This window comes from Salvelinus namaycush, chromosome 22 (assembly GCF_016432855.1).
Source record: "Salvelinus namaycush isolate Seneca chromosome 22, SaNama_1.0, whole genome shotgun sequence".
Lineage (NCBI taxonomy): Eukaryota > Metazoa > Chordata > Actinopteri > Salmoniformes > Salmonidae > Salvelinus > Salvelinus namaycush.
The window spans coordinates 13860547-13876065 of record NC_052328.1 but is presented as its reverse complement, the minus strand read 5'-3'; the positions used below and the strand labels follow the sequence as shown (position 1 = coordinate 13876065).

General features: G+C 41.2%; 1 protein-coding gene across 2 annotated transcripts in view; it reads right to left on the bottom strand.

Annotated features, from left to right (window-relative positions):
• LOC120017572 (protein quaking) overlaps positions 1–10407 on the bottom strand; it is an 83062-nt gene extending 72655 nt beyond the window's left edge. Inside the window, exon 1 of one of the 2 annotated variants that reach the window (XM_038960420.1) lies at positions 9653–10407. In XM_038960420.1, coding sequence (XP_038816348.1) covers positions 9653–9794 — 142 coding nt within the window. In that variant the 5' untranslated portion in view covers positions 9795–10407. The remainder of the gene's footprint in view (positions 1–9652) is intronic. The other variant, XM_038960419.1, reaches the window with a different exon arrangement.
• Between the last annotated feature and the right edge of the window lie 5112 nt (positions 10408–15519).

Genomic DNA, 15519 nt, shown 5'->3' with positions numbered 1-15519 from the left:
TGTTTAAAGGCACAGTCAACTTAGTGTATGTAAACTTCTGACCCACTGGAATTGTAATACAGTGAAATATAAGTGAAACAATCTGTCTGTAAACAATTGTTGGAAAAATTACTTGTGTCAAGCACAAAGTAGATGTCCTAACCGACTTGCCAAAACTATAGTTTGTTAACAAGAAATTTGTGGAGTGGTTGAAAAACGAGTTTTAATGACTCCAACCTAAGTGTATGTAAACTTCCGACTTCAACTGTGTATATATTTATTTTTTTAGGAACAAAAAGTGAAGAATACAAATTATTGTATGGGTTTTTGAAAAAGATCATTTGAAAAATACAACTTTATTGAGATAATGTATTTTATTGGTTTCATTTTGATGAATGAATTGAAGGTTAGGTTGTTAAATGGGGTCCCAAGAAATTCAGTCAGAAGAAATGGGGTCCCCACTGAAAACATTTGAATACCACTGCCAGAAGATGTGATTTCCTTGAGAATAATGAATTGAATGGCTTCAATACATCTGAGGGGAAGCAAAAGCAGCAAGAGGATGATAAACGATGTGAGAGCCAAACCTATTGATAAAAATGAGGTCACTCGTTGCCTGGGCATTTCAGCTTTTTCATGTCTCAATCAATAGGTTTCATCCATTCTCTTCACATGCTCTTTTTCATGCCTACCCCTCAGATCCATGTGGAAGTCTGTTTAGGAACATCCAGTTATTACAAGACTGTTTATTGGTTCTCCTTGATCCATTATTTTGTTGATAGATTACACCTTCCACTTTCATCAGTTGGACCTAACTGTCAAATTGCGGGAATTCCGATCTCTGTCCTTGGTGCTGAATCCGCTTGTAGCCTAGCTCTTTCGTTTGTTTACCTTTTACGTGGCAAATTCACTAATAGGCCATATCAGGCGATGGTAGGCTAATCTAATTATAGCGCTTGGGCAATGTCCAATTGTCCATTGCTTGAACATGCAGTACATTTTTGAAATGTGAATGCAATGTGTGTAGACGAATATTTCTAAGTTGAAGCCAATAAAAAAAGAACTAGATTGGCTACATGTTTTTTTTTATAACTAAGCTTATTGTAGGGTTAGTGTATACTTAAGCAATAAGGCACGAGGGGGTGTCTGGATACAGCCCTTAGCTGTGGTATATTGGCCATACACCACAAACATCCGAGGTGCTATTATAAACTGGTTACCAACGTAATTAGAGCAGTCAAAATAAATGTTTTGTCATACCCGTGGTATACGGTCAGCCAATCAGCATTCAGGGCTTGAACCACCAAGTTTATAATATTTAATGAACTCTATTCAATGGATAGGACAAGCATCCATGCCTCCTGATGAAGAGCCCTTAGGACTAAGTGTCCACACATGCTCATGGAACGAGAGATGCGATTTATGACATCATGCTTCTGACCCGATCCTATTTAGAAATATTGTTGTTGGTTTAAAAATTGGATTGATTTGTCGTTTAATTTGATTAAAAAACAAACTGACGAGAAAGATTGACCGTTCATGGGTTTATGGTGAGAACGTACATGGCTCGAAAGTAATGTGATTGCGTCTGCCATTTCTGGAGAAGTGCAAATATGATCTGTCAGATGGTTCCATGATGTTTATAAAACATGACATTTGCGAGCTGTATAACGGTGAGAGGACATGCATCCTTTCTCTTTATATTGGGTCTTTATCAAGCTCCTGTGAAAGGTTTGGATGTGCGTAAAACTCTCCATAATCTAAGTTGCCTTCTCTGTATTATACGCCCAAGGGGAGCAATTATGGTGCCTGTAACTGTATATCGACATAGCCTATTTAAAACAAGTTGTTGTTAAGTTTTTATTATGATTTGATTAGAATTAAACATTATTTTTGGGCCTTATCGACGGGGCTGTAGTGGAGCGGGTCGAGAGCTTCATGTTCCTTGTTGTCCACATCACTAACATACTATCATGGTAGAAACACACCAAGAAAGTTGTGAAGAGGGCGTGACAACACCTTATCCCCTCAGGAGACTAAAAAGATTTGGCATGGGTCCCCAGATCCTCAAAAAGTTATACAGCTGCACCATCGAGAGCATCCTGCCCAGTTGCATCCCCGCCTGGTATGGCAACTGCTCGGTATCTGACCGTAAGGCGCTACAGAGGGTAATGCGTACGGCCCAGTACATCACTGAGGCCAAGCTTCCTGCCATCCAGGACCTATATACCAGGCGGTGTCAGACGAAGACCCTAAAAATTATCAAAGACTCCAGTCAAAGTCTCCAGCCACCCTAGTCATCGACTGTTCTCTTTGCTACCGCACGGCAAGCAGTACCGGAGCGCCAAGTCTAGGTCCAAGAGGCTCCTTAATTAACAGCTTCTACCCCCAAGCCATAAGACTGCTGAACAATTAATCATATGGCCACCTGGACTATTTGCATTGTTTTTACACTGCTGCTACTCGCTGTTTATTATCTATGCATAGTCACTTTACCCCTACCTACATGTACAAATTACCTCAACTAACCTGTACCCCAGCACACTGACTCAGTACCCCCTGTATATAGCCTCATTATTGTTATTTTATTGTGTTACTTATTTAACATAAAAAAAATTAAACTTTAGTTTATATTTTCTTAACTCTATTTTCTTAAAACTGCATCGTTGGTTAAGGACTTGTAAGTAAGCATTTCACAGTAAGGTCTACACCTGTTGTATTCAGCGCATGTGACAAATAACATTTTATTAGATTTGATCTATCAATAGCCTAGTGAATTGAATCTTGCTTATTGACTACGGTTGGCATGTCCATGTCCAGACTGCATTTTACAGTAGGCCTAGCCCCTATATCAGTATTAATGCTATAGCCTATGTTTAACAATGTATTTCCATATTGAAGCAATGCATTTACAACAATGTGGACTATAAACATGTTCAACATATTTAGCAAATATGGGGCGAACTAGGCTATAACAGACTAACGTTCAAGCTGATGAGAACGCAAATAGGATAAAAGACTGTAAATACACAGCTTGAAGCAACCACATAGCCATGGAGCATGTTCTGATTGGCCAGTAAGGGGCCAAGTCTTGACACACCAACAACTTGTTTATTCATCAAAACCCAGCCTTTTTCGCGCCCCATTCCTGTGGTGAAAATACACACCGCTGAACCTAGAACGCTACCGCCAAAGCTAAGATCTACCATTGCATGAGGTTTGTTTAAATAAAGTTGACAGTCTATCTGCCACAGCACTTGGGATGAGGTACTCATTCTAACCTGTTGATACCTACAGACTCAATACGGAGGGTAAGATGTGCTTTTTAAACACATACAAGGGATATCACAGGTTTTGCTGCTGCATAGACAACAACACACCATATCAACTAACCAGGCCAAAATTCACCATCATCTTCACCATACTTATCCCTAAGGGAACTTTTTCCCATACATCCTAATGCTGCAGTGCATGCCGTGAGTAAGAGACGGGATCATTACTCCACAACACAGGGACAGGATCCAAGTTAATTCTGAATAAATTAACTTTGACCCCGCCCCCACACCCAACTCGACTTCACTTCTGAAATAATGAATTACTTCAATTATGTGATGAATAGGACCACTTTGTCTAATTGTGAGAGGAGCTGGAAGGATTCTCTTGTCTCTCTGGGACTCCTTGATGCTAGAGAGAGAACGAGAGCGAGCGAGAGAGAGAGAGGTCAGACAGACAGACAGAGGGACATAGAAGAGTGAAAGAGACAGTGAGAGACAGTGAAGCAGAGGCAGACACAGAGAGCTACAATTCTGGAGAGATATAGAGAGTGCCCTGAGATCAAACTGCATCCTTCCACAACTTTTAATGGTCGAAAAGGAGACCTTGGAATCATCCCTCTGTGTGTGATTACCATTCGCTGACAACAGTCTGCTTCTGTCTGTCTAAGACTCTGTTAGTCTTCTTCTTGTCTGGCTAGTGAAACACTAACTATCCAGGGGAAGTCAACTTCCCACTGGACACACACCGGTTGAATCAATGTTGTTTCCACGTAAATTCAACGAAATGACATTGAACCAACATGGAATAGACATTGAATTGACGTCTGTGCTAAGTGGGTTGTTTCTTGTTAACCGTCACTCTAGTAAAAGCATGTTCACTCTTCAATGTGATTTCCCAGGGTGCTAGTGGTCTGTACCAATAGAAGAGACAATAACACTTAGCTACTAACTCAATGAGGATAAATTAGTTTTCACTAGTGGTGGAAAAAGTACCCAATTGTCATACTCGAGTAAAAGTAAAGATACCTTAATATACTTATAATAGAAATCATCTCAAGTAAAAGTGAAAGTCAACTAGTAAAATATTATTGAGTAAAAGTCTGAAAGTATTTGGTTTCAAATAAAGGTAGTATAATATTCTTTATATGAAGCAAACCAGATGGCACAATAATAAAATGTTTTTTAAAATTATGGATAGCCAGGGGCACACTCCAACACTCAGCCATCATTTACAAATGAAGCATTTATGTTTAGTGAGTCTGCCAGATCAGAGGTAGTAGGGATGACCAGGGACTTTCTCTTGATAAGTGCATGAGTTTGATAATTTTCCTGTCCTGCTAGGCATTCAAAATGTAACGAGTACTTTTGGGTGTCAGAAAAAAGGTAAAAAGTACATTCTTTTCTTTAGTAATGTAGTGAAGTAAAAGTCATCAAAAATATAAATAGTAAAGGAAAGTACAGATACCCCCCAAAAATGACTTAAATAGTACATTCAAGAATTTTTCCTTAAGTACATTACACCGCTGGCTTTCACACACTTTATATACAGTTAATGTGTGCAAATAATTTTGGTTTAACAACAAATACAGTAGCAGTACCCAGTGGGGGGCGAACGCACACACACACACACACACCAAAAAAGTACTTCATCATCAGTGCCTTGACCTTACTGTGCTCTCTCACGTCTGTATCTCTGCAACACTCCTCTCCTCCCATCCATTTGAGTGTGTGTTGGACTTTCAGGGGCTGGGACAAACATACTAGAGTACCTGAGTACCTCTAGCAGTGATTCAATTCATCACCTTTGTTACAGAGCGGAGCAGCCCTGCATGGCTGGCTGCATTGACTGTCCATTGAGAGCATTCATCTGCACTAACAACGGCCTGGGTTTGTGCATTCAGTACTCTGCAGCGTCGTCTTCCCCGGGCCACTGCACAGGCACATCACTCACAGGTGACAGCTCAGGGTTCAGTGCTCAGATGAGGGGACTCATCTCATACACCTGAACAGTACCGACCGGGACAACTTTTACCTGTCATATGGTCACTGATACGTTCTGACCATGAACATCTAGACACGGTTCGGTAGTAACGTCACTGAAACGGACGTAATCGCCTGCCTAGGACACACCTATCTAGTATGATTAATAATGGAGGTAATATGGTGATGAGTTACCTTGCTGGACACCTGTGTTCCCCGAGCTAATGCCTAAGCTATAGCTCAGAGGGCTAACACAGTCTTGTGGCACAGAGATTACCCGGATTCAAACCCAGTCAGTCACACTGACACAGACGACAATGTAAATCCCTAACCCAGAGTGAGCTCATGGAGTGAAATTGAATTGCAGAAATTCCTCATCAGCATTCTAAAACCATGACTCACAAGCAGGCATTCGCACTTGAACGTCACTGGAGAAAAACCCCAGCTAATAGCGAATTCACGCTGAATAGCTTTGATTATGACACGTGTGAGACCTAAATTACACTGAAAAAATATATAATCTCAACATGTAAAGTGTTGGTCCCATGTTTCATGAGCAGAAATGAAAAAATCCCAGAAATCCCAGAACTGTGTGCACAAATTTGTTTATATCCCTGTTAGTGAGCATTTCTCCTTTACCAAGATAATCCATTCAGCTGACAGGTGTGGCATATCAAGAAGCTGAATAAACAGCATTATCATTACACACGTGCACCTTGTGCTGGGGACAATAAAAGGCCCCTTTAAAATGTGCAGTTTTGTCACACAACACAAAATGTCTCAAGTTTTGAGGGAGCGTGTAATTGGCATGCTGACTGCAGGAATGTCCACCAGAGCTGTTGCCAGAGAATTGAATGTTAATTTATCTACCATAAGCCACCTCCAATGTTGTTTTAGAGAATTTGGCAATACATCCAACCGGCCTCACAGCCGCAGACCATGTGTAACCACGCCAGCCCAAGACCTCCACATCCGGCTTCATCACCTGCAGGATCGTCTGAGGGGGGAGGGGTGCTGAGGAGTCTTTCTGTCTGTAATAAAACCACTGTGTGGCGAAAAACTCATTCTGATTGGCAGGTTCTGGCTCCCCAGTGGGTGGGACTGGCTGCCAAATGGGTGGGCCTATGCCCTCCCAATGCCCACTCATGGCTGCACCCCTGCCCAGTCATGTGAAATCCATAGATTAGCGCCTAATGAATTCATTTCAATTGACTGATTTCCTTATATGAACTGTAACTCTATATTTTTGTTGAGTATAGAAATTCTTAACAGGAGGCTGTTAAAGGCGACAGATTATACACACATATGTAAGTACACACACAAGCGAGCACACACACTCCCTTCCCCGCACAGGCTTCCTCTATTATCACTTGTCACTCGCAGCCGATACACACAGGTGGACTGGGGTTATCAGACAACTATCTCCTATAAAGCGTGTCCTCTGTGTGTTGAGATATAGCCCTCCATCACCATACGCATTTATCTAGTTTCATTCCTCACCGCACACTACAGCAGATCACAACAGCGGGGAGAAGAAAACACCGACCTGGAGCTTCACGTATGATCAATGTTGAGGCCAAGCACAAGCTGCAGACGATATTTTATACGCCAGCCCCAACTTTAGAAGGCGGAATAGCGCTGACGTCTGCAGAAGCCAGTGGTTTAGTGTTGCCCGGGTGATACTGGCAACAGAAAAGCACAGCTGCAGACTAGTGCAATGAGGATATTGTATATGTGAATTTGCCCTACCTATTAACAATCAGATTGTATGTTGTACATTACCCGACACTCAGACACATACGTGTAGTTCAGATCACACAAACAGAATCAAACCCACTCTATTACTGCAACACTGTAATGTCCCTTACTAATCCAGTCCGCATGCAGTGGATGCACGTGGCATATAGGCTAAATCAATTACTGATTTGAAGAATAACTATCTGCAATTTCTATTGATCAGATAAAACACACACACATAAAGAGCTAAGGGAAATGGGCAGGGGCTGATTCCACTATATTTAACTACATGTCGTCTGTGGTATTATTGGAAGTCAGGACTGAGTTCGATAGAGGAAGTGAAACCAGTGTCTCCATCCTCCCTCTGATCAGAAGGTATATGTACTGACTTAGACATCTCTCTGTCTGTCTGCACGTCACAGCACAGCACTCAAACAGACCTACCGTATCAGTCACATACAGGACAGACTAACAGGATGACACAAACAGACAGCAACACTCACAAATGATAGTTTTTCTGCATTGCAGGAAATGCAAATGTGTAGTGTATTCAAGGTTTAACAAGGCTTCTAAAGGGTGTAATTTACACTTTAAAATGTCTGACTTGATTTGCCCAAATGACAAACGTATCAACTCCTACAAAAAATTTCCATTAATTATAAACCATTTCCTATTACTCTAGGAGTATTTTCATGCTATAGCAAACTGGCTCAAATTAAGATCCAACATCTGTATGGTCTCTGGGAATTTATTCACGTTATGTTCCTTTTTCTAGTCTGTCCTGTGACTTAGTGTGGAATAAATACGCAAGGCTTTCCAGATGAGTGGGAGTGCTGTGCAAAGGGATCGTCTTGCTTCACACACAGCTGTGTTCCAGCACCACCCAAATCCAGCATCCCTCGACCCGCCCCTCACTCACACCAGCACAGCATGCAGCTCCATCAAGCACTGATGCCTCAGACCAAGACCAACGCGAAAAGCAAAAACTCGTGAGAGAGTGTGTCTGCGATTAACCGGCACATTCAGACAGGTTAGACCCCGCAAGAACGCGGGTTGAGGCCGTGGGTCTCTCGCCTGAGCTGATAATCTAATGGTAAGGATGAAGATTTATGAACATATGACATGGCAGATTGACAATAATATGCACAGACTTCTATTTAACTTTGGCTGCATTTGGTGTGTTGTTTCTCCCGTCACGGCCTAGCCCCAAATCAGCTGCAGCATATAGGCCTAACCTTCCACTGACCGAATGAATATGCCAGACAGCAAAATCTACAGAAACCACTTGTTTTGCGCACCCGTTGATTTGATATGGGCAGCTAGAAGTCCTTCATCACGTGTTCTTAAAAATGTTAATGTGATAAGATGACACTTTTCCCCCAACCAATCGTGTAATAGAATAGCCTAAAGAAGTGAAATAAACAAATTCTCTTTACATGCACACTGTAAAGAAACCGTACTCCGAATTCACCAAAACATTTCTGAAATAACTGGTATATAGCCTATGGAGAGAAAAGCAAGGCGGTTACCACAGTGAACGGCATTACATGCTCTGGAGATGAAAAGCATAAAACCCAGTCCTAATCTCAAAAGGCTCCCCACTTCCAATAAAACCTCGCTCTAATGAGTCCATTCAAAAGTTTGATGTCTATAAACTAGTCTAGTAAGCCTAAATCATTTAAATGGTGAAACATAGTAGCAGAATGTCGAGGGGAAAGACGTTGGCTACCCAAAGAGATGGAAGATAGAAGAAGATGAAGGCTAAACCCGGTGGGAGCCAGCCCTCTGGCGCCTAATCCCCCAAAATTCCCCAACAGTCGCTCTAGTACTCTAACTCCCACACATCATTGTCTATATCATCTAGATTCTAGAATATACACTTCGTGATGATGATTGTTGACACAGAAGTACAGAAAACACAAAATATATACTTTGGCCTAATAGCATGCGCCAAAGACGGTTTGGATGCACTGAGTGAGAAATGTTTCTTCACTTCATTGTGCTGTGAGGATAACAGTGCAACTGCTTCAAATATTAGCTGTGTAGGGACAAAGTACCATATCAGATAGAGATTTAAACATTTCTTCAAAAACTATTTTACAAATGTAAACAGATGTCATTTTTTCTCTGCCACCTCATGCATTAATAACTTATTAACTTGAATTTGAGTCCAAATGCTATATTCAGTTTAGGTTAACTCTAGAATAACTCTCTGGAGAATATGTGAATCACCAATCAGATTTCAATATGTATTTATATTTAAATAGGCTATATGGTTTCACCCGTTTAATCCACTTTTTAATGTCAACATTAAATAATAAAAGTATCTGTGTACTCTTCAAGTGAAACGCCTCAAGGTTATGAGGCTTGAGTAAAAACGAAAGCAAACCAGTGTATTTGCAACAATTCAGAACTGTAAACTAGCCTACTGTTGTGTCTGCATTGATATAACTATGTGTCCAATGATGTCAACACATTCACGCCTCTGTAAAATGTAAGGCTCATGAGTCCAGTCCACAGAAAGCAACAAATACTCCCTACGCCGTCCTATCTAAAAAGGAAGGGAGACTGCTCTTTCACAACGAGAAACTCGGTCTGTAGGATCCATGCGCATACCCTACCACATGTGTACCCTCAATTTAGGGTGCTTGTCTATTCACACACATTGATCCCAAGTTTACCTTCATCAAGCAGCCGTTCGAGGTGGTTAAAAATCCCGCAGAAGTTGGGTAGGCTGCTCATCAGTTTCTTATCATTCATGAGTTGCATGAGATAGTCTGGGGTGGGCTTAGGTTTCTCCTTCGATTCCATTTCCCCAACCATATTCCAAAAAATGAAGAAGAAAAAAAATCTGACCCAAACAGAACCAACAATGGAAAAAAATAAATATGTTCGCGTAGGCTATAAATTAATAAATATGATATAAAAATACAAGAATACAAAAAAATCAGTCTGTCTCTCTCACTCCTCCTCACTGTCTCTTGTTGGTAAACGCAGTGAGCTGTTCCGTCTCCTGGTGCTGCGTTCAGTTTCTTTACGCACTGCACTGCAATTCTACTACACCGTCTGGCTGTCAGCTCTTCCGAGGACAGGTGATAAAAGAAAATTTAAAAGAAAAGGAACAATTTAATACAAATATGAAATGGCGGAGAGGTAGTTTTTTAAATTTTTTGTTACCCTTATAATTCCACAAGTTATCGGAATGAATAATCAACTCCCGCGTGTCCACTGCCCTTGATTTATATTTGAAACGATTTGTCTTCTTTCTGCTTTCTCCTACCGAAGTTCTTGAGGCTGTGAAAATGTCCTTTCCCCGAGTTCCCCAGAGTTTTCTGTGTATTGTTATGTGTGTGTCTGCACACTGGAAACGTCTGTCCCTCCTGTCTCTATTCTCGATAACGGAGCTTTTTCAATGAAGCTGGCATTTGGTCTCCTGAAACCGTCTGGCTGTGTTTTGCGAGCTGGTCACATGACCACACTTCACAGCGGAGTCTCTCAGCCGAGATCGGGGGCGCGCGCACCGCCGGGGCCGAGTGTGGGAGGACAAATGCGCTTGCGCTTGCACATACACATACGCACACACGCACACACGCACGAACAGTGGTGTAAAGTACAAACTTCTTTCAGTATAGGTGGGTCCCTTGTGGGACGGTTGAGCTAACGTAGGCTAATGTGATTAGCATGAGGTTGTAAGTAACAAGAACATTTCCCAGGACATAGACATATCTGATATTGGCAGAAAGCTTAAATTCTGGTTAATCTAACTGCACTGTCCAATTTACAGTAGCTATTACAGTGAAATAATACCATGCTGTTGATTGAGGAGAGTACACAGTTTTGAACATGAAAAGTTATTAATAAACAAATTAGGCACATTTGGGCAGTCTTGATACAAAATTTGGCACAGAAATGCAATGGTTCATTGGATCAGACTAAAACTTTGCACATACACTGCTGCCATCTATTGGCCAATATCTAAATTGCACCTGGGCTGGAATAATACATTATGGCCTTTCTCTTGCATTTCAAAGATGATGGTACAAAAAAATACCAAAAAACTATTGTTTTTTTCTTTGTTTTATCTTTTACCAGATCTAATGTGTTATATTCTCCTACATTCCTTTCTCATTTCCACAAACTTCAAAGTGTTTCCTTTCAAATGGTACCAATAAAATGCATATCCTTGCTTCAGGGCCTGAGCTACAGGCAGTTAGATTTGGGTATGTCATTTTAGGCGAATATTGAAAAGGGGCCGATCCTTATTTAAGTAAAATACTTTAAAGTACTACTTAAGTCGTTTTTTTGGTATCTGTACTTTACTATTTTTATTTTTGATTACTGTTACTAAAATAATGTACTTTTTACTCCATACGTTTTCCCTGACACCCAAAAGTACTTGTTACATTTTGAATGGTTAGCAGGACAGGAAAATGGTCCAATTCACGCACGTATCAAGAGAACATCCCTGGTCATACCTACTACCTGATCTGGCGGATTCACTAAATACAAATGCTTTCTTTGTAAATTATGTCTGATTGTTGGAATGTGCCCCGGCTATCTGTACATTTTAAAAACAAGAAAATCGTGCTGGAATTTTAAATGGTTTATACTTTTACTTTTGATACTTAAGTACATTTTATCAATTACATTTACTTTTGATGCTTAAGTATATTTAAAACCAAATACTTTTAGACTTTTACTCAAGTAGTATTGTACATGGTTACTTTCACTTTTACTTGAGTCATTTTCTATTAACTTATCTTTACTTTTACTCAAGTATGACAATTGGGAACTTTTTCCACCACTGCACACACACATCTTCAGACAAGCACATAGACAAGACACCTGCACAGCATCTTAAAAATGAAAAATAAAAGATAAATATGAAGGATTATGCACATTATGGTGATCAGAATATTTGGGCTTAGTTAAATGGTTATGCAACAGGTCTAAAAAATATCAATATTTCAGATCTATCCTCCATTGGCAGGCTGTGCAGGAATGTCAGTGGTATTCACCGTGAGAGAGAGAGAGTGATTGACTAAATGCCAGGACACATCAGAGTGAATCGCAGTTAAACTGAGAAGAAAATCTATCATTTATATCATGGTTGTATTTTCTTAAAAATCTGTGAAACTGAAGGAGATGTTATAGGTGATATGTTGAAAATGAAGTCTACAGTTAAACTTAGTTGCACTATTGGGGGTTTTGTGAATGAACGCCTCATCAGAGGTAGTGCATGCGATCTGGCATAGTTTGTGGGAAAGTTTCATTTTAAATAGAAAGGCGAGAATGATGTGTTGTGTACTATTATAGGTACCGTGTGGCTCAGTTGGTAGAACATGACACTTGCAATGCCAGGGTTGTGGGTTTGAATCCCACGGGGGACCAGTACAAGAAAGTATGAAAATGTATGCCCTCACTACTGTAAGTCGCTCTGGATAAGAGTATCTGCTAAATTGCTAAAACATTATGCCTCCATAGTTACTGATGTTGAGTTACGAGCATTTCACAAAACGATGTTATTAATTCCAGTGAAGGCAAGGGATGTTTTACTTTTCCACACAATAAGCATGAATTATAACTAAATAAATAAAGGTTAAATAAAATAAAAAATAAAATAACTGCTTAAATTCTGTCATTAAAGTGTTTATAGAAATAGTTGAATTGGCTTAAGGTTTTTGCCTTCCTTTTGTTAAAGCAGTTTCCATGCCCGGAGTTGGCTGGCTTTTAGATGTATTAGAAAAACAATTGCCCCACTTTCTGTTTGATGTCACTTTGCCTGCCATCCCTTTTCACGTGAATGAAAAAACCAGGGGCAATGTTTTAAAAACAGCCCGAAAACAAAGCTGGGAAGTAAGTGTGAAACGGGCTGAGGGGGTTTGAGAGAGCCGAGGAGGGCTGTGGGCCTGGCACTGACAGCCCTGAAACAAATGACCCAACAGAACAGGAAGGGGTTGTCCTGGGTCTTTTCCATTACCTTTTCATCCCTTTGTGCCTCCACAGCCATTCTCATGGAGATAAACTTGGACGCGGAGGCTGGCTAGAGTCTCGTCCTCCTCTCTTGCTCTGAGATTGTGTTTGAAGGAAGGGGGTGTATTTATGCTTCCCCTCCATCCTCCACTCCCCCCTCCTAAAACCCCCTAGCCCCGCCAGCTCCCCAATCCTCCACTCACTCACCCAGTGACGGCACCCTTGTTTGAGGGCAGAGGAATTACGTTAATGAATGCATTCCTGCACACATAGACTGTGAAACCAGGCAAAGAGAGCAACCAGGTCTCTGTCTCTCCCAACTTGGCTGGGAGAACACTGGCGCTCTCAATCTTTTTCCCAACTCTGCCTTTTTCAATCCCTCCGTCTTTCTCTCACACTCTAACTAACACTCTCTCTCGCTCCTTCTCTCTGGCTCTCTCTCTGTCCCCCTACCCCTCCTCATAAACTCCTCCTCGGTGATGGCAAGTGGGCCAGTGGGGTTGAACCCAAAAATAAAAGCAGCCTATAAACTGATGAAACCGGATCTAGACTCAGCGATGGGGGCACGGGGTCAAGCCTTTACCATAGCAACGCCACCCCAACGAGACGTGTCATTGGGGTGGATATTAGATGTCACCCTGCTTCTTTGCTTCTAGCAGTCAATAACAACTATGTTATTGCCTCTATGGAAATCAGCTTTGCATCGTTTAAAATATTTTTTCTTTATAGAACAACAGGCTATGAAGTCATGGAGAGAGAGGCACTGAATGAGATATCAATGGAAGAGGTTATTTGATTAGCCGACACGGGGAAAGTGTAACGTTGTATATAGTATGTGAAGATTGTTAGCGTTGATACTATAAAGAAGACGCATACTACTTCCACAACAATTTGGTTTATTGTTACTCATCATTCTGTCCATAAATGCACACCAATTCCACCAGAAGTGAAAGGTCTTCATCACTTTCGTCATAAAATTCCATCATACAGCATGAAATTAAATTCATTTATTTTGAATGACACCCCCATTGCTTTGATGTTCACACACCATTAAATGCCGTTTGCATCCAGACAAACTGGCAGTGGCATTCGTTCGATAGAGCTGGAGCCCACATACAGCCATAAAGAGACCAACAAGCTCTCACAGTCTCATGGCAGAATTAGTCGTTCATCCATGTTTCTCAAACGTCAAATTTCGAAGTTCTTCCAAACATAACATGTTGAAGTCTTTGGTTACTTCTCTGTATGCTCCAAGGTTAAGTGTAGGCATTAACTCTGAATTCTTAAGGTTAGGCATTAACTCCGTATGGTTAAAGTAAGGGTTAAGGTTTGGGATAGGCTTAAACAAAAATATCAATAACTTTCTATCGATGGATTCGAACAGGCAACCTGGAACCAGGGGCAGATGCTTATGCCCATTTGCCATCCCTGTCCACAACGCCCTAGGTCAACCAAAGCCTATTTTAAGGTAACAGTGCTCACTGTTGCCCCTAGTGGCCGGTTTCTACATCATCTCCTGACAATCTTAGACATGGGCTGCAGTCCAAACACTTAAAAGAGACACCCTCGTCCACTTACCCTCGCCTTATGCCCTTGGGGAATTCCCCACAGCCATATTTGGAACGTATGCCCCTCAGCCCTCGTTTTTAATGGAGTTTGCGAGTGTACAATTCGATTCAATTCAATTTGAGATGATTGTACATCCGCTAAGAAAAGTCAGCCAAAATTTTAAACCTCAACGTCAATATGGAGTCAACATACAAGTGTAAGTAAAACAAATGGAAATAAGTTAGAAATTGTGCTACTAATGCACAAACACGTCTCATAAAAGTAATGAGGTTTTTGTTTGGTTATCTTTTGGAAATTGTAGAAATAAAACATATTCCTTCTTCAGAAGTTCCAACTAGGCAGACTAACGTTAGTTAGCTAATTAATTTGCTAGCTATCATACAGTAGGCGTATATTAATCATTATATAGTTAATATAAGTAGACATGCACTCATAATTGACTATAGTGCATATAAAGCACCCACAAGCTACCGGTGGCTAAAAACACAATTGTCGCAGAGGACGAACGAGTGACAAATTTCCAGGCAAGGGTGGGCCATTTAAAATGAATTCCTTCCTCCCTCGCCCCTTTCCCTGCAAGTGTATACTCGTCAGACGTCATGATACGTCATCAGAAGTGTCCACTTAATTTTAGGGCTGAGGGGGTAGGGTGTGTCTTTTAAGTGTTTGGAATGCAACCATGGATGGATGTATAAAACGGACTTGTATCACAGGTGACCTGGCTGAAAGAGACACCATACTGTGCAGGCCTCACCACACCAATCAACCTGTCTCCAGGTTTTTTTGGTTACCAGGTTCTTTGTAGCAGGAATCTGCCGGGTGCTAATTTGATGCGCTGTTGAGATAAAAGGGGGGGCTCATGTTAATGTCAGCATCAGAGGATCGGAATGCAGGCTATTTATCGCAGGAGTCAGACAAACCCCACGGCCGGGGACAGCCCCCGCCCGGACAGATCGGCAAAATAAATAGAGGAGTAATTAACAGAGCAGCGAGAGGACAGGCATCA